The 27,774-nt window shown below is 36.9% G+C and overlaps 2 protein-coding genes across 6 annotated transcripts in view; one reads left to right on the top strand and one right to left on the bottom strand.

Annotated features, from left to right (window-relative positions):
• Nucleotides 1-27,774, bottom strand: part of LOC147838133 (uncharacterized) — a 92,792-nt gene that overhangs the window by 15,380 nt on the left and 49,638 nt on the right. The gene's annotated exons all lie outside the window — the stretch shown is intronic.
• prdm5 (PR domain containing 5) overlaps nt 1-27,774 on the top strand; it is a 115,233-nt gene that overhangs the window by 71,322 nt on the left and 16,137 nt on the right. For 4 of the 5 annotated variants that reach the window (XR_015522760.1, XR_015522758.1, XR_015522759.1 and 1 more), the window contains 1 exon segment: nt 21,731-21,816. The exons of the other annotated variant lie outside the window; for it this stretch is intronic. Coding sequence is in view for 1 of the 4 variants with exons in the window: in NM_001002301.3 (NP_001002301.2) it covers nt 21,731-21,816 (86 nt within the window). In the remaining 3 variants the exon portion in view is untranslated. 5 annotated transcript variants of the gene reach the window in all.

Genomic DNA, 27,774 nt, shown 5'->3' with positions numbered 1-27,774 from the left:
ACAATTAAAGCTAAAAGGTGCTAACATTGTCTTAACTAATGCTAAACACACACAAATCTGTAACATCTCAAAAAAAAAAAGGACTTGAGGGTTTCGTGAACCTTTAAGTTAATCGTAATCGATTATATTGGTTCAATTTGGAATTTTCCCACCCAGTGCAGAGCCCGGGGGTGCAGACTTAATTTCCATCTCCAGGTTTGTGTGTGCACTCGAATTGGTCAAAAGCAGAGGACCAATTTTCAAGTACTTGGCGAAACCCACTTCACCTTACATTATGAGTAAATTTAAGTCTAATCTTTGAATGCGTGTAAACCTATTGTCAGGAAACTAACAAATATAATTAATGATATCTACGTATATCCTTGATGTGAACCCCCCTCTAGACATTTAAACCAATCCTAATTAGATCTAGCTGTCGGACAACAAAACAACACTACTATTTCTATTCAGCTTCTGTGTGGCGATAAGCAATGTTTCTATAATTCACCTACTCCAAACTTTGATGTACATGATCCTAAACGCCGTAGTACATGTACTTCAAATCGTTGTTCGTTTGAGGACAAAAAGGAGCTTGAGAAGACTTTAAAATCTCTCTGCAAATAATTTTACAGGTGCGGATATATCTGCTCCACTCTCCATATCTGCTAACCTGGTGTTGTTGTGTTTAATGTTGTTCTCCTCTGCCCTCCATGGATATGAGATGCGATTAATTCACGTCAAAGAAGCTCCAGAACACACCTATCGATTGAATAATCGCCAAGGACCAATGGCTGCTCAAAAACCTTTAGGAGCTAAAACGAACTCCCCTAAAAGTTTGCTATAGTGAGCTGTTTTTGAACTAGCAAATCAATCTCAAAATAAACTTTGCTTCGGCTGGATTTTGTTTAAGATTATGTCATTTTAGTTCATTCTTCAATTTAGTTTTAAGTGTACCGGGACCTAAAGGCAAACTGTTATACAAGACTTCATACTTGACTATGATCTAAACAATAGGAATCATGTTTCTCAAATCCACACTTGATTTCTACCAGAACCACTTGACTTCTTTATTAGAGAACAGATTTAGGGAGGTTTAAGCCCAGTATGATTGGTATTTCAGATTTATTACAAACCTTTTAAAGCAGCATGCGAGTGGGGTTCCACTAGTCTTAGTCTACGGACCGCTCGTGCCTGATTGATGTTGCCCACAATAATAACAATAGCTTGCTTAAAATCCACTCTAATTCCAATCTAATGGGCTAGATTTATGTCATTTCCGGGATTCGGCATGGACCACGCATAGGTTTTAATCAATCCTCTGGAAAACAAAGTGTTGTTTACAGGATTCTGGTCTTAGAATGAGTGTTTCTCAGGAAGAACTGATCCCTGGATTTGTGAGGCTCAAGAGGTTTGAGAGTTACCACGGCTTTGGTCACACAACATGTTCCACATTATCAAACATATTGTATGTCCATAAAGAAGTCACTGGTTATTACTTCTGAACGGATGGAAATAGTGACTGCAGAGACCCCGCTAATTTATTTAATGTGTGTAGAGTCTGCATGTTATAATTTATCCATTTGTCCTGCTATGTGCATTGATGCACCTGGCATCAAAACACTTTCCATCTAAGATCCGCTTGTCCACTTTTGACTGCTAGCAGTGTTGATATATGCCGTTGTGCAAACTTGGTTTAATGTATTCAAACAGCCACAAAATACCAGCTACTCTCCGTTTATTGATCAAAGATGGTTTGGTTATCATGGGGTTAACATTACGGGATGTGTCAACACAATCTCACGGCAATTCGTAACTTTTTCATTTAGTGGCTAATTCTTATGAATTCGTACCATCTAATTCGTACCACACTCAAAATAAAATTGTTGAATGAACATGATTTAATCGTGGCACCCTTTATGCATCTAATCCAATCAAGTAAACCTGAACTGCTCTGAACATGTTGTATGAACACAAAGCACATTTGTAGATAAAACATGGTTTCAATATGTCAGTCTAACTTCTTTGCAACTAATTGACTCAAAATGTTTGTATTGTGTTATTCTAATTAAAATGATTCTACTTTACTCAATGTAACACTAAAGCTTTACTTTAACAAAATTATGTCTTGTTAAATCAGCTAGAAAATTTCTTGTTCAATATTGTTGTTTAAATTACTCTTTTTAAATGACAATACTATGAAGCAAGATTTTAAATTAAGTAATTCAACACAAAAAAGACAGAAAATATGTTTATGTATATGTATATACATATATATATATATGTATATATATATATATATATATATATATATATATATATATATATATATATATATATATATATATATATATATGTATGTATGTATATATATGTATATATATATATATGTATATATATATATATATATATATATATATATATATATATATATATGTATATATATATACATATATATATATATATATATATATATATATATATATATATATATATATATATACATATATATATATATACATATATATATATACATATATATATATATATATATATATATATATATATATATATATATATATATATATATATATATATATATATATATATATATATATATATATATATTAGGGATGTGCGGAGCAGCCGGTATTTGTATTTGTATTTGTATTTGTTGAGGGGGGAAAAGTATTTGTATTTGTATTTGTATTTGTATTCGAGTAAAATTCAAAATGGCGCAAAAATATATATTTTTTCTATTACACTTCTAATTTACGTTAGAGTGAAAGTATTGTTTAATTATACCCATTATATAAATTATAGATATGCAATATTGGCTGTTGTTTTTGAACATGTGATAAGAAATGTCAATGAAAAGAAAATAACATAGAAGCCATTATCTCATCCATGGTTAAACCAACAACTAATAAAATACCATTGTGAATATTATGAACCCCACCACCACTGTTCTTGTTGAAGGACACTGAATAGACAGAATAAAAACAAATAATACTTCAAAAAACTGTTCTTCTTCTGAAAGAACTTCTTTCCAATGGACAGAATTCCAAAAACTAAAATTAACTAAATAAATCTAAATAAAACCCTGCCTGGGAGATCTGGCAGAACAAAAGTATTCTATATAAAACTAAAAGATACAGCCCTGCTATTGTCATCTGCCAGCCACAAAAAAGACACAAAGTTTGTTTGTTTGTTTGTTTATTTAGAGATATCTGCAAATATTTTTCAATGGAAGTCAATGGAGGAATATGACTAGTCAGTCATAATATATTTGCAGATATTTCCAATCTGAATTATAATTATGACAAGTCAAAATATAATTAGAGATATATCTAAATATATTTATGGATAGTCTGAACAAGGTTTAAATGCTAAAACGGCTTGCCATACGCACAGTGGCACAGTGGAGATTTCTCTAGTTATATCGTTTCAGTCGTTTGTTATGCAGTGACATGCAGTCAAATATTTCGCCTAACAGTCCTTAGGGATGCGGTGACACGCAGTCAGATATTTTACCGGACAGATCCGCCACTTTTGGCGCGCATAAACAATCATAAAGCTCTCGTGCTGCAGAAATGAGGAGGTCTGCTGAAGGCGCACAGCTGACGTGCAGTGAGGGGTTTGCGTCTTTAATAAACTACGGCAGTTTGCGATCACTGAACACTAAGAATGATTAATAAATCCATATGAAACAGTCCCTTAAAAGTCACGTATCGCTTTCAGTTTCGGGCTTTGGCGCGTTTTGCACTGAGCGTGTCTCTCTCTCTCTCTCTCTCTCTCTCTCACTCACTCACTCACTCACTCACGCGGGCATGCACTGTGGTCTCATGAGGAAACGCTGCTTTTTGATATAGTGTTTTTCTTGCTCCCGAATACAAATAATTTTTCAAGTATTTGTTCGAATCAAGTATTCGTAAAAACACGCTATTCGTGCCTTTCCGAATACCGTATTCGGGTTCGGCTCCACCCTTAATATATATATATATATTTCTTTTATTATAGCCTTTAGCAGGCACCAATCACATTTAAACAAATTTCTTCTTTAATATTCTGATACAAAATGTTATATAATATCCAAAATTGTAATATGTAATATAAAATGTATAAGAAACATTTAGCCAACAAAATAACCTCGGCTCTTAAGAAAACTGATCCCCAAGCAATACCTGTAGGACGTTAACATCATTTTTTTTTTTACCAATTGAGTTTAAACAGCTTTCTTCACTTTGGTACTCCTATTCAAAATGTAAAAGTATAAAATGTACAGGAAACATATAGCCAACAACATAACATGCATAACATTCAAGCTCTTGGGAAAACCAATTCCCAAACTGTGCCGAAAACACGCGGTGATACTTCTTCTTGTTGTTTTCGTATGGTGACATCCAAACGCACTACCGCCACCTACTGATATGCGCGAAGTGACTCTCCAGAGTGAGAGTTGTCGATTTGTAGCGTCTCAGTCTCATTGAATCAACATGTTCTGATCAAATTCATTTGATTATTTCTTGATTCAGTTTCAAATAACATGAATTAATCATTTAACATACGTAAACTTGATTTGTTCTTTTCAATCTGACAAACTTTTATTTTGTAAATCCAATACCTGCCTAGTTGATTTTTTTGAGTGCATTTAGTACAATTTGCTCATCCCCCAATGACGGTTGGGTTTAGGGGTGGGGTTAGGTGCCACGCCTCCTTTTTAAAATCGGACAATTTCGTACGACTGAACTCGTACGAATTAGCCACTAAACTGGCAAAACGGAAAATACTTACGTTTTCTCGTTAGATCCGGCTGGATGTGTTACTGTATGTAAAAGTGCATCAAAAACAAGAATTTGCATACTTCTTGAGGATGTACTACCTTTATATTTAAATCTACTTCACGACAATAGCATCAAGCAATATCTGAGTGTGAACTCTGTTTTTAAAGGGGGTTATTTCATTCAGTTTGCTGCTTACATTACACTTGTTTTACCAAGTCAGTGACTGGCGCATTTGTATCACATTCCAAAGAGCTCCGCTATCAGCACCACTGTGGAGAATTCATTTTGGCTAATGTGGAAAGCTCTTGGCCGGAATAAGCCACGAAGTAGACTAGACTTCATGTCGATCAAAAGCCAAATGGTTTTCACTTGATTTAAGACTCGATGTCCATCCGATAAGTGATTTCATGCAACAATTAAACCTTGAGGACACAAAGTCATAGTATCTCAGGGCCGGAGTGACATGTTTATGGTGCTCAGATGTGGATGGAGAGCAGTATGAAATGTTACAGCAAAGCTGTAGGAAGTTCTGCACATGCATCTTGTAATGCTAAAGGAAGCTGGGGCACGCGAGTGTGTGTGCGCGTAGTGATGGTTAATTCTCTGGGATGTTCTCGCTGCAGGAGCCTGTGTCCTCACAGTAGTCTAACGGTGCTCACTTAGACAATCACACACACACACACACACACACACACTGTCCACATCTGGAAACTGAAATCTATCCAGTCCAGTAAAACTATGTATGTGTGTGATATAAACATCTCTACTGAACTGTCTACTGCTGGATCCAAACAACAGAAGAAGAACAGTGTTTCCCCTTGATTAATTCAGGTTCAAGATGTGTTTGGGACCTTTTTTTCTGAATTACTGTATCTGCCAATGATGATTGATATGATGGCAGCTTTTACCGTAGGGCTGCAAAATTCTACTTTGTTCCCAACATTGATTAGTTGGAGGGTTGTTTGAAGTAATGTCTCCAAAATTTGTCATGCTTAGACAATGGAGAACTCAAAACCCTGCAAAAAATGTCAGTCGAGAAGTATATCCTTTATTTTATTTGGATATTGAAATGATTCCTTGTCATCAAATTAAACTGGGTAGGCCTGTTAAACTCCATCACATTACAAAAACACATATTGTGAGACATACTGTATATGAAAATGACAAAAACCAAGTAATTATTGTATAGTTAGATGAGATTAAGACCGTATGAACACATATAAGGCCGTGCTCAAACATACACAAGCATTTTTTTTTTTTTGTAAATTGAGTTTTCCCCACCTTCATTATACATACATACATACATGCGTATTATATATATACATGCATATTATATATATATATATATATATATATATATATATATATATATATATATATATATATATATATATATATATATATATATATATATATATATGAATATATACACATATATATATATATATATGAATATAAATATGTATGTATATATATATATATATATATATATATATATATATATATATATATTTATATATATATATATATATATATACATATTTATATTCATATATATATGTATGTATATATATATATATATATATATATATATATATATATATATATATATATATATATATATATATATATATATATATATATATATATGAATATAAATATGTATATATATATATATATATATATATAAATATATATATATATATATATATATATGAATATATACACATATATATATATATATGATTATAAATATGTATATATGTATATATATATATATATATATATATATATATATATATATATATATATATACATACATATTTATATTCATATATATATATATATATATATATGTGTATATATTCATATATATATATATATAAATATATAAATACATATATATATATATATATATATACATATTTATATTCATATATATATATATATATATATATATATATATATATATATATATATATATATATGAATATATATATATATATATATATATATATATATATATATATATATATATATATATATATATATGTATGTATTTATATATTTATATATATATATATATATATATATATATATATATATATATATATATATGAATATATATATGAATATATATATATATATATATATATATATATATATATATATATATATATATATATATATATATATATATATATATATATATATATATATGGCTGATAATCATATTTAATGGCTCAATCGGTACTCGCCAATCTGGCCGATCTCATGACCCGATTACAGGTATTTGTTTAGGAGTTTACAAGCAGAGGAAGACGCACATGCTCTCCCGTATATTATACATAGCGAACAGCAGCCACAACACATGTTTGCCATTGTTCTTACTAATTTTTATATCTGTGTTATGTACGTTCTGTAAAGCTGCTTCTGGCCATGATATGTTTACACCTAAATGGTAAAAAGAAATGTGTTTGAGGGATTATATGCAACATCATTCATTTATTCACTTAGGTAAGGCGAGATCTTCAGTATCATACTTAGAGGGAAAATGTGCTTAATGCATTATAATGCAATAGAATTTGGTACTCGATATCGACAAGGAATCGGTACCTATATTAATCCGGGGTAGCCACAGCAAAATGAACCGCCAACTTATCCAGCACATGTTATATGCAGCGGATGCCCTTCCAGCTGCAACCATCACTGTAAAACATTCGTACACACTCATTCACACAGACAATTTAGCTCACCCGATTCACCCGTACCACATGTCTTTGGACTTTTAGGGGAAACCAGTAGCACCAGTAGGAAACCCACCCAAACACAGGGAAAACATGCAAACTCCACACAAAAACGCCAACTGACCCAGCTGATGCTTGAACCAGTGACCTTCTTGCTGTGAGGCGATTGTGCTAATCACAAATACATATATTCAAATGTTTCTCACTAAACTAATTGACTCTTCACCTACTTGCTGTATGCTCTTGTACTGAACACAGTCATACATGGTAGCGTTTAAGCATGTGTGTCGGGCCTGTCAGTAATCAGCAGGTCAAGTGTGAAGTGATTGGGTGTGTCTGTGACTGATCAAAGTCAGTCGCATATCGTTCGCAACCGATCAATATTGAATTCCTGCACTGCCGGTCTGTGCCTGCCGGCTCTCAGGCCTACATGTACGGTCTGTACACTGTATAAATGCATTCATAAGTCTGCTTTGGATGTTGGAACGAGAAAAAGGGAGCCGGGATGGAGTGTGTGATGGACAGACCTAATGTCTTTCATACCCAAGACCCCGAGCTCCAAAGATCTCCCCATAACACCAGCGCAATGCTCGGCATGTGACAGGGACAAGCATCTGTTCACCAGACACACACACTCTCACACGAGGGGGTGCCAAACGGATCGATTAGCAGACGGGGGTGCCACAGGGGATCTGGAAAGAGAGCGGAGACACTCGGGTCACACAAAGACGGTGTCGCATTACAACACATGCTAAATCAGTTAGCCCCCTTTCCACACACACACACACACACCAGGGGCTCAGATAGAGATCCACTGGATAAATCAAAATAACAAGTCCATTTTCATAGTTTTGGAAGGAAATGCTAGTGATGTTTGCTCTTGTCTCGTTTACAAGGCTAGTGTCGTTATGAGTATGTTTTTCAAAAGTCAAAAGAGACCAGCCGTAAATTTGGGGAATATGGTGTTTTTGGCATATGGCTCAGGTGCCACTTTCAACTCAGTTGCAATTGAGAGTTTTTAGTCACATGATCTGTTCAGAGACCTGCTGGGCTAAAAATGCAATGCAAATATTTGGATTACATACCAAATAGGGTTGTGCAGATAAACAATGCCATTTCCGATCGACAATACGATGCTGAGCCAGCATCGCCGATCCTCCGCCCCGCCCCCGTCGCAAACCCGCTCGCGAAAAATACACACTCAGGCCCTGTTTACACTAATACGTCTTAGTATTAAAATGCCATTCTAGAACGAAAATGATCCACATACACACCGTGTTTTAACTAGCATTTCTAAACAGCCCTCCATCCGCTGAAAACCACACAGAGGAGTGCACGTTGGAAAGTTTATCAAGGATGTACCGCTGGATGGCGTCTCACTATAGCTGGTAAACGTGATGTTTAAATAATCTTGTCTCTAACGATTCTTTGGTCTTTTGGATCTTTCAGGTAGCGTGTCTCAGCATCAGTACACGGCTTTAATCTTTCGCTTTCACACTTGTACTTAGTAATTTTAGTAAAAATCCTAATGCTGTGTTCACACCAGATGCGGAACAAGCGGATAAATCGCGCCGTTCGCGTGTAAATAAATGGCGAACATTTGAGTTTACTCGCTTCATTTGCACGTCAAATCTGCTTCATTCGCGCGTCAAATTCACTTCACAACAGACGCAGATTCGCATGATGGGCGGGGCTTCTGTCTGCCCGGTGACTCTAGCTTCGTTGCTAAATGGCTAACATGAATTTGATTGAGAGAATAGCTGTTTATGTGCTTTTAGGAAGGCTGAAAAACAGCGTTGATTCATTTGGAGCTCTGTGAGTTCATAAACTCCTCCAGAAACTTAACCTGGATGATGGAAGCCTTTAGCGGTGCTTCTGACTGAGCCGAGCCCAGTTTGACGAACTGTTGTCTGGTGTGTGCAGGAAGATTTTCCCCCGGGACACCAACAACAGGCACTACATCATAATCATGCCCCCACTAGAACAAGCTTCTGATTGGTTAACGCAGCGCAAATGTCCGCTAAAGTTCAGATTTTCGACCTCGAGCGGTTCGCATGATTCGTGCCACAAACGTGCAAAATGCTCAATTCGCGCTATTCACGCAATTTGTGCCGCAGGATGACTATTCGCTGCTTTGCATTGACTTAACATGTAAATCAGTCACGCTTGACGCTTCTTTCGCGTCTGATGTGAACACAGCATTATGATATTCACAATACTCAAGATTTATATATTCAGAGATCATCAAATCCTGCCTGTATAGCTGTATACCTCTTCACTTTTACATGCCTTCTAATCTGCACTGATCATCTTTGTATTTCACACCCGGGAGATGCAGATGAAGTCCCACAACTCATTCAGGACATGCACTAGGGCAGTGGTTCTCAAACTGTGGTACGTGTACCACTAGTGGTACGCAGGCTTCCTTTCTAGTGGTACCCGGAGGAATGAAATATGTCATGTACAAGCTACACACATTAAAAAAATGTATCAAAAATTATCTATATAATATGCCAAATATAACATATAGCCTTTATTTCTGAGGTAATCCACCACATTTTTTAACTGTGCAGAGGTGTAGCTGCTTTACTGGGCCTACTACGCTATTGTATTTCAATACAGCTCATTTTGGTGGTACTTGGAGAGACCATTTTTTTGGTACTTGAGGTGGTACTTGAGGAAAAAAGTTTGAGAACCACTGCACTAGGGCATCCCTTACCATGATTTGCCTAAAACACAGATTGGCGTATAAACTCATCAATGGTAGGGAAGTGTTGTCTTTTTTATTGAAAATATATAGTTGAAACGGCAGTAAAAGAGTTAAAGAAGTAGCACACACTAGTATAATTTACAAGCAGCGTGCCCCAAAATGCTAACTAAACCTCGGATTATTTACATCCTCTTGTGATTTCACAGCTGTATGACTTTTTGTGAGCTATAATAGATGATTTAAACTCTTAGACTTCCATTAAATACATCCAAAGTAATGAAATAGTTAAACATAATGAAGATTTCTTGAGCTGTCTTTAAAAGTCAGACGGCAAGAATTGGGATTGTATGTACATTCTGTGTGTTTGAAGTGAGGTTCGGTATCCAGGAAAGAGGTGTTAATGTGTTTGCCATGTCTCCACATACTGGCCACTTATTATAGACAATATTACATCAGACCAAGGGTCACCAACCTCAGTCCAGGAGTGTGAGTGTGTCCCTACAGTTTAGCTCCAACTTGCCTTAACACACCTTCTCGGAAGTATACCTTGTAAGACCTTGATTAGCTTGTTTGATTAGGGTTAGAGCTAAAATCTGCAGGACACCAGACCTCCAGGAACAAGTTTGGTGACCCCTGCATCAGATTGTCACATAGGCAGTCTTCAGCTAGAAACAGTCCTCCTCAGTACCATCTGCTAGTGAGAACACAGGCTCTTTTTGTCCTGAGATAATCCCTGTTTTACAGACCTGACAGATGCTCAAATCCCTCGACTCAGGGTCTGGGGATGAACCCCAAACTTTCAGATCCCTCTTCTAATGTCTTCTACAGAGGTCCTCCTTTAGCTCTAACCCAGTGTCTTACTTGTTACACACATGATAGATGCCCCTGCTGTACGCTAGCACATCTGTGAAGTGAATTTACTTGTTTGTCAACAGGCCGACCTGTAAACTGACACCGACATCCTTGATGAAAGTTGCAAATGGGCATCAAGCCATGCAAGACGCAGCAACATGACTGCAGCAGATGCAATGGTGATAAATAGCTTTGGGTGATGGGCGTTTCCTGATGGCAGAAATACACACCAAAATGCAGACCAAAACCAAAGGAGGAAACCGCTTAATCTTTAGAGATGGATGGGGGGGTGTGATGTTTGCTTTTAAGATGTGGCTGATGAAGATCTGTTTCCAGATTTTTGTTCGAGATTTCATCACATGGAGTTGTGTGAGGTTGTTCAGTTCGCAGCTGCATGTTTTCCCAAAACCAACTTTGCATGGAGTTGATCCCCAAGCTTGGCTTCCCATAGAACTCTGCTGTGGAGGATGTGGAAGGTGCATTTTTTCCTTATGAAGAGCTCTCAAGACAAGTCAAGTTACCTTTATTTATATAGTGCTTCATTCAAAACAGATTGGCTATCCCTAAGTGTGACGCAAGTGAGAAAAAGTAATAAATCAAACATCACATGAACGAACGCAGAGAAGTTGTCCTGAAATGCCATGTCTGTAACAGCAGAACAATTTAGTGTTGAGGAGAAAAGTGCTGTCTGAGGGAACCGCATGGTATAGAAGGTAGCTATATCCCTAACTAACCCTGATTTACAGCTGTTTTATTTATGAAAGCCAGAAACAAAGGAGATAATGCAAGCATCTCCAAACCTAGAGCAACAAATGCAACAGTTTGCAGATAACACCAAGACAATACTTCACAAGGAATGGAAGGAGCTAAGGGAATGTAAATACAAGATAATGAGTAACTAAACAAGGCACAGGTGAACATAATCAGCGAGCCATAAATAAGATAATGAACTATAAATGAGAATAATGAAAAGAGGAGCTAACATAAGTAGAACCACAAAGTACAAACTAAAACAGAAACATATTTCTTGTAACAGAACAGAAAAAGACTGTTCATTCATTGTCTTGTCAGCTTAGTCCCTTTATTAATCCGGGGTCGCCACAGCGGAATGAACTGCCAACTTATCCAGCAAGTTTTTACACAGCGGATGCCCTTCCAGCCACAATCCATCTCTGGGAAACATCCAAACACACACACTCATACACTACGGAGAATTTAGCCTACTCAATTCACCTGTATCGCATGTCTTTGGACTGTGGGAGAAACCGGAGCACCAGCAGGAAACCCACGCAAATGCAGGGAGAACATGCAAACTCCACACAGAAACGCCAACTGAGCCGAGGCTTGAACCAGCGACCCAGCGACCTTCTTGCTGTGAGGCAACAGCACTACCTACTGCGCCACTGCTTCGCCCTACTAAAGACTGACTTGTGTAAATGAACTTTAATAGTATGACATTTTAAATGAGTTCACTTACAGTACTCCCAGGGCTGTTTTAAATATCGGAGTTGATGTTTAGCCGCACCATGTGACGTGTTTTAACGTGTTTTGACGTGTTTTGTAACATTTGATTTTTATGAGGTGGGTTGTTAGCCCAATTTTCAACCCCCAACCTGGAGGACCAGGACATGCACGCATACACTGCAGTCAATTTAGTTTATTCAATTTACTCATAGCATGTCTTTGGACTTGTGGGGGAAACCGGAGCACACACCCACACAAACACGAGAAGAACATGCAAACTCCACACAGAAATGCAAACTGACCCAGCCAGGGCTCGAACCAGCGACCTTCTTGCTGTGAGGCAACAGCGCTACTCACTGTGCACCCCCCCCCCCTTTCAATAAATGACTTTAAATGCATTAATAAGTGAAAGTTATTCAAGCCAGAGGTGGATGCCAACTTGATTCAAAGATGAAGGTTTGAACTTGGTGCTGTGGTTTTGGAAAACACAACTACCAAGTATCTCTAACAATTTGTCACGTCCCATTTGTTTGAACACATTCGACCACATTTACATGTTTATACTATGATAATCTGACTAAATGTGTGTTCCACTACCGCTTGCTCTAAGTTGAAATTGAACACCCATGTTTAATGTCCTGTTTACATCTATATTTAGTGTTTTTTATACCATGTGTAATTGGTAGTATTAAGTCAACGTTTAATGCCTCGTGTCTAAATAAATGGCGTCAATGTGATTGTGCACACCAACACACAAAACGCTAAGTGTAAAAGCGGCATTTTTTAAGAAATGCCTCATGCTCTTTTTTTTTTTTTGAAGCGCCTCACCAAAACCTTCTCCACCAATCAGATTGGCTCTTTTGTTCACGTGTACGGAGCTGCTGAAGTTAAAGTAAACAGCACTTGGAGGTGATCAAGTGCAAAACTGTCAATGCGAGCGCACATTGAAGAAGATGCCCAGAGGCGATATGAACATGGAGCTGCTTATTGCTCTGGTGAACAATAATAATTTCGTCATCACTAGAGCTAGAGCTGCTGCTTGAACCAACCATTACAACAAGCATGTCAACTATGTATTCTTCTTCTGTGTTACAAGCGGGTGTCAGAAGCTTAAAGTTGTGTAGCGCCATCTAACGTCAAGGAGTGATTTTGCATACTCTTCTGCTCGACGCCAGTGAAAATCACTTGGCTTCGAATCCGAAAAAAACATCTTGAAAAACGCTGATGATAAACGCAAACGAAATGCATCCCGGTGTGTACAAGCCGTAACATTTTACTAAGAAAATCTTTATGTAAATTACGGCCATATATATTCAATATGAACTAAAACCTAAACCAATACATTTGTTTCACTGAAATAAAAATACACAAGGTGATAGATTCAGCAATCACACAGGCTAGCGAATGTTGGCAAATAAATCGTTTTGCTACATGTAACAAGTTGCCTTAAAAACTGAGATAAAATAAAACTTAAACATACTTAAAGGTGCTGTATGTAAGTTTTCGACACTTCTAAATCATAAAAATATCAAAATATGTTTAAATATATGCAGATATTTAAGAAACATGCTAAGCGAACATTCTTGTTTATATGAAAGCTGCTTTGGATAGGTGTGTTACGTGGGATATGCGTGTCTGGTGCTTGATAATTCCAACTGTCATGCATGGCGTAGCATGTTTGGTGTGCGATTCATTTCATTGCTGCAGTGCTCAATACATTACGTTGGTTTTTAGCACAGTGGATCACATCCAGATTTTGGATGTACATGGTGAGCTTGTCACCATCAAATCAGCACCATAACGGATCGTTTGTAAGGTCTCGGCAGACTCGTTTGGAGAGCGCTCTCATGTTTAATGAACATCTTGCATGTGCATTCCCCCTGAAGCTGAGCTAATTAACCTTATTATTCAAAGGGCAGCAAAAAAGTTTTCCTCGCCAATCTCTTCATTCATCTGATTAATCTAAACACGCGTTTTTGGAATCCAACAATTATTCCCTCAAGAGAATGCATTAAGACGAAAGCGAATTAGAGAACGGGATTGTTGCACACACAAGAACACAGCCATTGGCATCTCTCAGAAGGCAGTGTCTTATTAAGTTATGTTTTGCCATTTCACGTTTCTCCATGGGGCTGCCCCAATTGCCAGACGCATTACCTATTCCGAAGGGAGCCATTCTCCATCCAGAAAACCCTTATTTCATTAGCCCAGAAAGCCCCGTAATGAGAATAGAGCTTTGTTTCACGTGCCTGGGTTTCTCTCTGCTTCCTGCTGGTGATGGCTGGATCTCACGGTTATGTGAGCTTGATACTTTTACATCTTTTCCGAAACTCTAAATAATTCCTACACAATATGCCAGAGCAACAGAAGCTGTTCCAGCGAGCCAACTTTTATCTCAGGCTGTTCCAGTTAAACGGGTCTCTTTCTTATGCGGGGAAATTATTTTGCTGACATCATGCCGAACCTGATTTATGCCTTACTCCTCTTTTTAACATTAAATCTGTCCTACACCGAAATTCTTAAAGAGCAATGCACTTATTCTCTGCTTTTAGCTAGGAGCACAATATTAGCTGTATTAAGTGTAAACTTCAGTAGCCAGTTTTCTTTGGCAAGTCAACTTTTGTCATCTATACCTGTTTTTTTTCCTCTCTCTTGTTGTACAGTGTTGGATATTACATATATCCGTTTCAACCTTTGTTTTTAATATTTAAAACTCTGGAGCACTGATCATTAATAGATCCTTTGAATCGTATGATGTATTATTGGGAAATAAATATCGATCTCAAAAGTAATGTACCGTAATGCTAACGAGCGGATGATCTGAATCAGGTGTGTTTGTTTAAGGAGACATGGAAAATGTGCAGAGCTGGTGGTCTTTTTAGGAACGTGGTTGAGACGTGATTCGCGCGAATGAAGCGAGTTGAGCGTTGAACTTCTGAAAATCTGAACTTCAGTGGACATTTGTGCCACTTTAACCAATTAGGAGCTTGCTCTTGTATGGGCGTGATTATGAGAATTGAGTGATTATCAGAAGCACAGCGGAAAGCCTCCATCATCCAGGATAAGTTTCTGGAGGAGTTTATGAGCTCACAGAGCTGCTGCACCTCTGAAAAGATCTAGTGCACTCAGACACGGCTCCAAATGAATTAACGCTGTTTTTCAGCCTTCTTAAAGCACATAAACACTGTTATTTTCTCACTAAAATCCATGTTAGCCATTTAGCAATGAAGCTAGTGTGACCTGGCAGACAGAAACCATCACGTACATCCTCATCTGTTGAAGTGAATTTGATTTGTGAAAGATGTGAATTTAATGCGCGAATGAAGCGGAGTTGACGCGCGAATTAAGCGTATTTGTATGCGTGAATTAAGCGAACTTGACGCGCCAGTGAATCGGATTTGACGCATGAATGAAGCGGAGTTGACGCGCAAATGAAGCGGAGTTGATATGCAAATGAAGCGGAGTTGAAGTGCAACTGAAGCGGAGTTGACCCGCGAATGAATCAGATTTGACGTGCGGATGAAGCGGATTTGACGCGCAAATGAAGCGGAGTTGAAGCGCGAATGAAGCGGAGTTGACGCGCAATTAAAGCGGATTTGACGCACGAATGAAGCGGAGTTGATGCGCAAATGAAGCAGAGTTGATGCGCAAATGAAGCGGAGTTGAAGTGCGACTGAAGCGGAGTTGACCCGTGAATGAATCAGATTTGACGTGCGAATGAAGCGGATTTTGACGCGCAAATGAAGCGTAGTTGAAGCACGAATGAAGCGGAGTTGAAGCGGGAATGAAGTGGAGTTGACGCGAGAATCAAGCTGATTTGACGCGCAAATTAAATGGATTTGCTGCGCAAATAAAGCAGAGTTGACCCACGAATGATGCGGATTTGACGCGCGAATGAATCGGATTTGACGCATGAATGAATCGGATTTGTCACACGAATTAATCAGATTTGACGCATGAATTAAGCGGATTTGATGCGCGAATTAAGCAATTAACTAAAAATGTTCAGGCGTCTATTTACACAGCAGTAAAGTTAAACGTTTTGATTGGTTCTTTGAGGAACCAATAATGGTTCTTGTATGACAGGTGTGTCACTAAGGGCCACTTTAGCATTAGTTAAACTTAAAGGACCTTTTATAAATATTATTAATCCTTAACAGAATTGTTAAAAGCGTTCATTCATTCATTTTCCTTCGACTTAGTCCCTTATTTATTAGGGGTCACCCCAACGGAATGAACCGCCAACTATTCCAGCATATGTTTTATGTGGCAGATGCCCTTCAAGGCACAACCCAATACTGAGAAACACTCATACACACTCATTTACACATACAAACCCAAACACTACAACAATTTAGTTTATTCAATTCCCCTATAGCGCATTTGTTTGGACTGTGGGGGAAACCGGAGCACCCGGAGGAAACCCACGACAACACGGGGAGAACATGCAAACTCCACACAGAAATGCCAACTGCCCCGCTCCGACTCGAACCAGTGACTTCCTTGCCATTAGGCGACTGTGCTAACCACTGAGGCATCATGCTGCCACTATTTCATTTTATGTTACATTTTAAATGAGATTTGATTTTTTTCTTCATGCTTTATTTAGACACGTAATTGCATTAGTATAGTTATTTTGTTTATCTTAGATATGGTTTAGTTTTAGGTAACAATGACAACACTCACTAGGCGATGATTATATCATGTTAATCAATACCATTTTCCCGACCCCAAATCTTAAATGAGAGGTCTCGAATTGGGTTTCCAGCGCGGTGGTGTTTGTTACCTCCCACTGCTGGACTGTAGGTCTTCAATCATAACTGCTCCGCTATCTGCAGCCTCCATCAGCTTTATCTAAAGCAGAGCCACGTGTTGGTGCACTCGCTGATTGACAGCTTGTCACTCCTTCTTTGTGGTGAGACCGATAGCATCTCTGCCATTCAGCTCAGTGTGGCTTTGATCCACAGAGGGGTGTGGCTTATGCAGGCCCCGCCTATTTCAGATCTCTGCCGTTCAAGATGGTGGAGATAGAGACACAAAACCCCTATGTGTCTGCTTTCACATTGCTGGTAATCTAAAGAGACGCAGAGTATAGATTTGAGATCCTGATTTATATTTTATACACCTTATTATTTTATCTAGACAAAATAACATATACATATATATAAATAAATAAATAAATATATATATATATATATATATATATATATATATATATATATATATATATATATATATATATATTTATATATATATATATATATATATATATATTAGGGATGTAACGGTATCAGAATTTCACGGTACGGTAATACCTCGGTATGAATGTCACGGTACGGTATTTATTGAATCATTTACAGGAAAAAAAAAAACTTTTGAAAATACTCCAAAAAAGTGCCAAAAGTGTCAATGACATACAAATTAGCCATCTATCTGTAAGCTTTGAAACAGGAACTTCAATTTTAATAACAAAAAATTATTAAACCATGTAAAAAAAAATAAAGTTTCAATTTAGTATTGTTGAAAACTCATCACATTTAACATTTAATCACTCACTTAGATAGAGATGGGTTTAAAGGAAAATTATCATATAACTATAATCTGGTAAAAGCTGGTATCTCTGGGTATTTACAATGTCCCCTGCAACAGAAAAAAACCCTCTCATTTGGGACTGAGGATTCTGGGACAAGAGAGATATGACTTGGCCCATGTTGACAGCAGTGGGGTAACGTTGTGCATTGTCTTTCCCCCACTTGAGAGGACAAACCATGAGTGAGATAGAGATCTCTTTGCGGTACAAGTCAATGTCTGCATCAATCTGAACAGTGTGCTGTGTTTCTGCAGTCCCCATGACTGTTATTAGTCGTATTCCCCAACTTGCAGGCACGTGCACACATAGGGCTCAACCTGTGCAGTGTACATGCCCTTTTTAGTCTTGGATAGAAAATGCCCTTCCAAAACGATCAAAAGTGCCCCCGCGACGCGACACAACCTCCGTCCAGTCCAGCCCTTCAGTAGGCGCGCGATAACACCTCTCTTGAGTATGCGCGCTCAACCCCCCCTCGGCGCATTTACAATACGCGCGCCACAACACAGCTGATCAGAACGCGCGCGACAGCACCGCTATTCAGCACGCGCGCGGCGACAACACCCGCTTTAGGTTCGATCATTTCCATCTTTTTTTCATCTCCGCTACCAGCAGCACACTCCATTTCCGCATTACTGGATCTGTAGCGACAACAGACCGCAAAGGATTATGGCCACACCGGGGCTGATGGGAAATGAAGTTTCAGCTACCTCCCGTTCGCTTCATTCGCCTGAGCAAATTTTCTCAGAAGACCTATAGTTTTACCGAGTCTAGCGACTTCGGTAATATCGAAAAAAATTAATATTGCGGTATGACGGTATTTACAATACCGTTACATCCCTAATATATATATATATATATATATATATATATATATATATATATATATATATATATATATATATATATATATATATATATATATACAGTTAATTATATATATATGTATATATATATATATATATATATATATATATATATATATATATATATATATATATATATATATATACATATATATGTATATATGTGTGTGTGTGTGTATATACTGTATGTATGTATATATATATATATATATATATATATATATATATATATATATATATATATATAAATATATAGTTGAAGTCAAAATTATTTACCCTCCTGTGAATTTTTTTTATTCATTCATTAATCTTTTTTTCGGCTTAGTCTCTTTATTTATCTGGGATCGCCACAGCCAAATGAACCACCAACTTATCCAGCACATGTTTTACTCAGCGGAAGCCCTTCTAGCCACAACCCATCACTGGGAAACATCCACACACACTCATTCACACTCATACACTAAGGAGAGTTTAGATAGGTGTTAGTGGCTCTCAGTACATTGCCAACACCAAAAGATGCTATGTTACACACATTCCGTCTTAAATTAATCTGGAATCTTTAAACTGCATGCTATTTATCAGCAGTAACTGTCAAAGAGAAAACACTTGCACTACATCTTGACAACCTTCACCCTCTATGTCCATCATCGCCATGTTGGTTTTTCCTACACCAAAATGAATGATCCGCTCTTAGGGTGCTTTCACACCTGCCTTATTTAGTTCAGTTGAATCACACTAGAGTTGGTTTTCCCTCTTGGTGCGGTTGGTTTGGGCAGGTGAGAATGTAGCAATCGTATTTGAGAGCGCACCAAAAGCGGACCAAAAAAGTGTACCAAGACCTGTACCAAGATGTGGTACGGTTTCAAACGAACCCTGAAGCGGAGTGTTTGTGCTGAGAATATGATCTGAACTAAAACAGACCCAACCGCAAAAAGTACTGCGCCTTTTGGCCTAATTCAGCTGCTGTAGGCTGATGCGCTGTGCATTATGGGATGTGGAGGAGAAATATTTGTCGGCAGCACTTTACCAACAGAGAGAGAGAGAAAAACATTACCTGATGGATCATTGCTAATATTTCCAGAAGATGACCATGTTGCAGTTTAGCTAAATTAATTCATGCCTCCTCCTGAAGTGACGTGCGATGCATTCAAACATTGTTTTCCAGCCGCAGCCGTGCTTCATCCTCAATATGTAGAGTTTGTCTAAAGTGATGTATACAAACTGTATAGTCTACTATGAGCAGCGATACAATCAGCCAGCGCAGTCGTCCCTCCATAGTCCCTCCATAGCAGGTTTGTTTACTTGCAGGTGTTCATTGGCATTTTCGCGCACGTAAATTCTGACCAATCAAAAAGCAGTTTAGGAATTACGTTCAATAACATCTGGCCAATAAGTGATGAGGATTTTGTCAGATGACTGGTTCTTTTCATCTGGTTTAGACCAGAGCAATCAGTGTGGTGTGAAAATGACCCAAAGACGGAAGACGATGCTACAATGAATCTGAACTACAGATGTGAAAGCACCCTTAGAAACCTAATTAGAAACTGAAAATGAAACCTACTAAAAAGATCTACAAACATAAATCCAAGCTTCAGAAAAAAACAGCGAGAAATGGATTCCCTTTGATCGCAAAAAGGGCAATTACTTTCTTCTGAGGAGTTAATTACAGGTATCCATAATGGGGGGGGGGGGTGTTCACATATTCACAGATACCAATAACTCCAAACATCAAGTGATAAAAAAAATAAAGACGCATGAACCCAAGAACACACGCGTACCAAACATGACATGAAAACCAAATGGTTTGGGTTTTTTCATGAAGCGTCCTGTATGTATCCAGTTAAGCTCTACTTGGTCTTCAGCTGAAAAAAAAAATCTGAAAAAAAAACGGCACATTTGTAAGTCGGAGTAAGTCATCAAACATGTCATATTTTGTTCTAAATGATATGCTTGCTTTCTGCACTGAATCCCACAACATACTGGAGCCTTTAATATTATGCAGATTCCCAAGTTTTGTGCCAGGTTTCCCCGTTCCAAACCCGAATTATGCCTGGCATTAAAACATCCTCCATCCAAAGAGGCAGACTCCAGGTTTTTTTTTTCTTCTTTTTTCCAAGCTTTGATTCCAGCAAAGCAGAACGTCAGGAGTGATTGTGATGCAGTAATGCGCCTTGATCACCAATTAGAACGTCAATTCTCCACCGAAGTGGTCCTGGCACAGGGGCTCAGATCAGAACAACCAACTGGCTTTGAATAATGACGTAACTGACTGCGCTACTACAAAACAGCCCACAAATAAACATGCCACATCACAGCTTTTGTCTTTTGAGTCTTGCTTTTAGTTTGGAGAATGTATTCCAGCATCCAAATACCAGAATCAAGACTCCAACATTAAATTCAGACTAAAGCAGGTCATTTGTTTGGAGCTAGTTCTCGATGTTCACATCAACTGCTAAAATGAGCTTTTCAGAAAACCCTGCCATTGGTCAGCGCCGGTAATATCATACTTTGACTAATTAGTTTTCAGGTTTGAAGGTCAATGAGGTCAAATATGGGTAAAATCTGAACACACTGAAGCTGTGAAGTTGTAATGTAATCGGCAGATTTTCATGTTCAGTACTGTAGTCCCAGGGCCAAACCTGTTGGGAATAACTAGTCAATACAGCAGTATATCAGTAAATGTAGATGAAATATGAATCTTTTTTTTCGAAGTCTAAATTTTGTTTGTGTTGTTCTATCTTTAGGTGAGCGGCCGTATCAGTGTCCCTACTGTGACAAAGCCTTCAGCAAGAACGACGGGCTAAAAATGCACATTCGCACACACACCCGGGTAAGACTACAATCATGCATGAACTGATTCACTTACAAACCTCCTGCTCATCCACCTGTCCATTTCATCCTCATTCAACGCTCTGCTTGTGTGTGTATGTGAACAATCGTATGTAAAATCTCCTGTGATGATGGATCACCTGGGTGTTTATTGTGACATCATTTCCTGGAAGAGCTGTATCACATCTTTCAGAAACAGCAGCGTTTCTCCGATTTTTAACACAGATGGAGTGTCAGCATCAGCGTTAATCCAAGGAAAGCTGAACAGACGCGGCACGTCATTACATCTCTTCAGCAAATATGCAGCATGATGCGGTAATTCAGCAGGGTAGCGTACGAGCTGTGGACTGACAAACAGCAGAAGCACAGCCATCATGACTAAACAAAGCAGTTCTGATGCGGTAATGACAGAACTGCGCTAATCCTCTTATTGGGTCTCATTGAAGAGTTGCCCAAATCCATCCAGGGTAAACAAATGCAGGTTCATCAGACCCCATATGTGCTGAAATATTGATGCAGCATCACTTTTTTTCTGGCCTTTATATGCAAATGATGTTCGTTACAGAGAGTGTCAGATTTCCACTTTCAGCAAAATGCTGAATATGCTTAAACACACACATATTTGAGAAGTTCCAGAGCCTGACGGCCCCATATAAAACATCACAATATAGCTTTTTTCCATATCAGCTAAGTTTCCCGCAAGATCAAATTAACGTTTTTTTTTTTAGATGTTTTCAGTATGTTAGACTTAAGGATATCTATATGCTAGTGTGCACCCAAAACAATGACAAAATTGACATTAGAAGATATAAGCATACAGAGCTTGCAGTTTGTAACTTTTACTTAAATATATAGATTTTTTTACGTCACTTCAAATCTTCCGACCAATCAAATGCTCTCTAGTATCTGACATGCCCCATCAGACATTTGTCATTTCCAATGGAAGCGTGCACATGGTGTGGAAGCGGCGCACACGTGTCGCGCACGCATTTTCCAGGTTCACCCAGTTGAAAAACATCAACAATTTTTCTGAATGCCCCAAGCGCACTGCGATTTATGTAAGTAGATTAACCAATCTGCTTCACACCTTTTATGGAATATAGATATTTCAGTAATAACAGCAGACCAATGTCCTTCCAAATGCTGCAGTGCTTTTTACTTTTCTCCATAAACTTGCATCAGAGCTGCAGCAATGGTTTGTCCATTTGTCATCCTCTGAGAAAACGATCACCTACAGTTGAAGTCAGAATTATTAGACCCCTTGTTTATTTATTTATTTATTTTTTGCTTAAGTGGCTAATAATTTTGTCCCTAAAATGGTGTTTAAAAAATGAAAAACTGCTTTTATTCTAGCCGAAATAAAACAAATAAAACTTTCTCCAGAACAAAAAATATTCTCAAACATACTGTGAAAGTTTCCTTGCTCTGTTAAACGTTATTTGGGAAATATTTAAAAAAGAAAAAAAATAATAAGGGGTGAATAATTCTGACTTTGACTGCAGTTACTTGAGACGCCATAGAAAATGGTGAAGGAAAGCACACGCTTGTGCTTATCACTTCAAGTCAGATTGACAAAACACGAGAAAATGAGTGCTGTATAGGAGCAAGGAGGAGATTGTAAATAAAAAAGGATGTAAGGATGTCGCCAGAGTGGCTTTTTGGTTTCTTTTCTTGTGCATCCCAGCCACTAGCTCCCCATCTGAAAGACTTTGTAGCATAGTGGGTAATGTTGTCATTTACCTGCACAATTTGCAATGGTCAGTATGTATTTTATGTACTTTACCTGAAAGCTCAGATTTGATTATCATAATTTATTTTGTTAATAGAATTTGAGGTTTACTGTATCATTATTATGGTGACGCAGTGGCGCAGCAGGTAGTGGTGTCACCTCACAGCAATAAGGTCGCTGGTTCGAGCCTCGGCTGGGTTGATTGCGGTTTCTGTGTGGAGTTTGCATGTTCTCACAGCGTTCGCGTGGGTTTGCTCCTGTTTCCCCCACAGTCCAAACACATGCAGTACAGGTGAATTGGCTAAAATTTTCCATAGTGTATGAATGTGAGTGAATGTGTATGTGTATGGATGTTTCCCAGAGATGGGTTGCGGCTGGAAGGGCATCTGCTGCGTAAAAACATGTGCTGGATAAGTTGGCGGTTCAATCCGCTGTGGCGACCTTGGATTAAAAAAGCGACTAAGCCGAAAAGAAAATGATTGACTGAATGTGTTATTGTTATTCACACCTCACAGATGTTGATCTATCTTTACCATTGCATAAACTTTGTGACATTGTGTCTATCAAGTTTGAGTCTCTTTAACACTTCTGTTTATTTCATTATAAAAAGATCAGATATTTCGTTTAAACGTGTTTGTTTTTGACTATTAAATCTATTTGCCTAAGTAATGTTGGTAAAATAAAATGTAGTTAAATAAATCCCAATATTCCTAAATGTATTGTTAAAAATATTCAGTAATTATCAATATCAAACGATAAGTAACATGATATCTTGATTTTTATTTATATGTCGCCCAGCCCTAGATGAAAGTAAACACTATTGGCTGTTTTTTAAAGGGGAGGAGCTATTCTATGCCCCACCCTCTTTTCGTGTTTCAATCGAGATTAAATCCCCCATGGAATAAACAATGCTCTTCACTGGACTTAAATATATACCTCAGCATTATTTTAGTAGGCATACTTTATAAAATGAACTTAAAGTTTGCTTCTTTTTCATAAGGGAGGTTTTTGTGTGTTGCTGACACTTTTACTGCTCATCTGATTCAGCCGTGAGCCTCAGAGCGTCACACTGGATGTGTTTTACTCTAGCAGAGCCAGAACTCTCATCTTACACTAAACTTTACTCAAACACATGTGTCCTCAATGGCACAGGCCCATATTGATGATGTCTCTCTGCTCACGCACACAAACACACTTCATCTGCAGCACCTTCTCATCTGGTGCGGTGTGAACACACCTCGTCCCGCTCCACTTTCCATGATTCCCTCTTCCTTTATCCACCCATTCCTGACACAGCAGGCTGATAGAAGTTGGGATGGACTATCAGTGTGTGCACTTTCTCCTCCCTGATGTACACACACACACTAACTGTCTCTAAGGCCTCCCTTTAAAAAGCGATTAGTTGACTTTACTTAAAAAAAAAGTAATCTTGTTGCCTTATTATGTAATTATGTAATTATTAATAATATGTAATTATTATGTAAATAAACTATATGCATAATTATATAATAAAGGTATAATAAATAATATTATATATTATATTATATGATTATTATTATATATATTATTTAATATATATATATATATATATATATATATATATATATATATATATATATATATATATTGTATTATAATATATATTATTATATTATTATATAATAATAATAAAGGTGCTGTAAGTCAATGAGTTTACTGACTTTTTTTTAAGTAAAATAAACTTTGTTGCAAGGTGGCACGGTGGCTCAGTGGTTAGCACTGTCACCTCACAGCAAGAACATCGCTGAACATCGCAAGAATATATATATATATATATATATATATATATATATATATATATATATATATATATATATATATATATATATATATATATATATATATATATATATATATACATATACATATATACAGTTCAAGTCAGAATTATTCGCCCGAATTTTATTCATTAATTTATTTTTTTAATAATTCCTAAATGATGTTGAACAGATTCAGGAAATTTTAACAGTATGTCTGATAATATTTTTTCTTCTGAAGAAAGTCTTATTTGTTTTATTTTGGCTAGAATAAAAGCAGTTTTTAATTTTTTTTTACACCATTTTAAGGTCAAACCATTGTTAAACAATAACTTGCCTAATTACCCTAACCTGCCTATAGTTAACCTAATTAACCCAGTTAAACCTTTAAAAGTCACTTTAAGCTGTATAGAAGTGTCTTGAAGAATATCTAGTCTAATATTATTTACTGTCATCATGACAAACATAAAATAAATCGGTTATATATGTATATATATATATATATATATATATATATATATATATATATATATATATATATATATATATATATATATACAGTTGAAGTCTGAATTATTAGCCCCCTTGTTTTTAATAATAGTTTAATAATAGGCAGAGTATAAATAGTATCTTAATAATAGGCATATACTGTAATAAGCCAGTAGTAAATGGTGTGAATTGTCACTAAAGTGTTGACATCTTTTGAGTCAAATTCGTCGTTTGTTGCTAATAATTTATTTATATTAAATGAATTATGATTATGTATACTTTATAATCTTTAAAAAATTGTTTTGCATGGTCATTTAATATTAATAATGATTCAATAATGTATTAATGAATTAAAGTTTACATGTAAATATTTACAATTAAATTTGTTTTTATATATAAATTACATATACAGTTACACATGAAAATGTAGGCTTTTAACATGTATTTCCAATTAGCCTGTGTTATATATATATATATATATATTATTATTTTTTTTTTTTTTTATGTATATACAATTATTTTTGTCAGTTTAATCTGATGCGGACCCCAAAATGATCTTGTTTTTTGACCCAAATATGCTGAACACAGTGGACACATACTCTCTTACTACAGTATGTGCAGGTGTGTTTTGTTTAGTGTGTGTGTGTGTGTGTGTGTGTGTGTGTGTGTGTGTGTGTGTGTGTGTGTGTGTGTGTGTGTGTGTGTGTGTGTGTGTGTGTGTGTTTCCTGGCTGTTATGCAAGTTAATGTATGCGTGTGTCCATGTGAAATGAGTTCCAGGTGTGTAACACATGAAAGGCTCTTCAGTTGTTTATCCCGGTCCATCTTCAGTTCGAGTGTGTGTGTGTGTGTGTGTGTGTGTGAGGTATGGTCTCTAGTTTCTGTAAACACACAGATGTATGTTGACGCCTGAGGGTTTGTTCTGTCTCTGTCTGAAGGCTCTTCATTAGTCTATTCAAAAACACGATAACAGAGTTCAGCCACAAGGTTTCACTGCCTGAAATGTGTTAATCAGGATGCTTTTCTCCATCAGAGGTGTGCAGTCCTGCTCCTAGAGGCCGTCTTCCTGAGGAGCACATACGGTTGAATTCAGAATTATTAGCCCCCCTTTATATTTTCTGTCTAACGGAAAGAAGACTTTTCTTAACATAATAGTTGTAAAGAGGTGGACCACTACAATATATCATATTTTAAACTTGCTGATGTGTAATGTATGTGAACATAAACAACATCTCTGAATGTAAGACGCCCAAAGTTCTATGCAAAGGGAGACATTGGCTTTTACAGAGTTAGCTTAGCAAAGCCTACAGCGAACGAAGTTTGAGGACTACAAAGTGTATGATGATGTCATAAACCCATCAGGTTAAGCACATACACCCTGCGCAGTGAAGGGGTGTGGCCAAAGGCGCTGTAATGTTATAAAGGAGATGCTTACTGGTGACGTGTGGCTGATCTGTGAATCACAGCCCTTTTGTTAGCTGACCAATCAGAGTCTCTTGGGGGCGGCCCATCTTAACATTGGGGGATAACAATATTGATTAACAAGAATGATTAATTTTCTTAAAATTATAAGCTTCTTTCATTTTAGCCGATATATAATTAAGAGTTTAACCCGAAAAAAATTACAGGAACTACTGTGAAAATTCCTGAATCTGCTAAATGTCAATTGTGAAATATTTACAAAAAATAAAAAATAAAAAAAAATAATATATATATATATATATATATATATATATATATATATATATATATATATATATATATATATATATATATATATATATATATATATATATATACAACAGTTCTGTCTGGTTCTTGAACCTGATTGGCTGATAGCCGTGAGATATTTTTCCAGTAACAGCACACAAATTAATCTTCACCTTTGTGTATTACTTCGCCCACATACAAGCAGAGGACTCTCTACAGTTTGACAAATATTACTG

The sequence above is a fragment of the Danio rerio genome, chromosome 23, assembly GCF_052040795.2.
Source record: "Danio rerio strain M-AB ecotype USA chromosome 23, GRCz13ab, whole genome shotgun sequence".
Taxonomy (NCBI): domain Eukaryota; kingdom Metazoa; phylum Chordata; class Actinopteri; order Cypriniformes; family Danionidae; genus Danio; species Danio rerio.
This window is presented reverse-complemented; position numbering and strand designations above follow the sequence as displayed.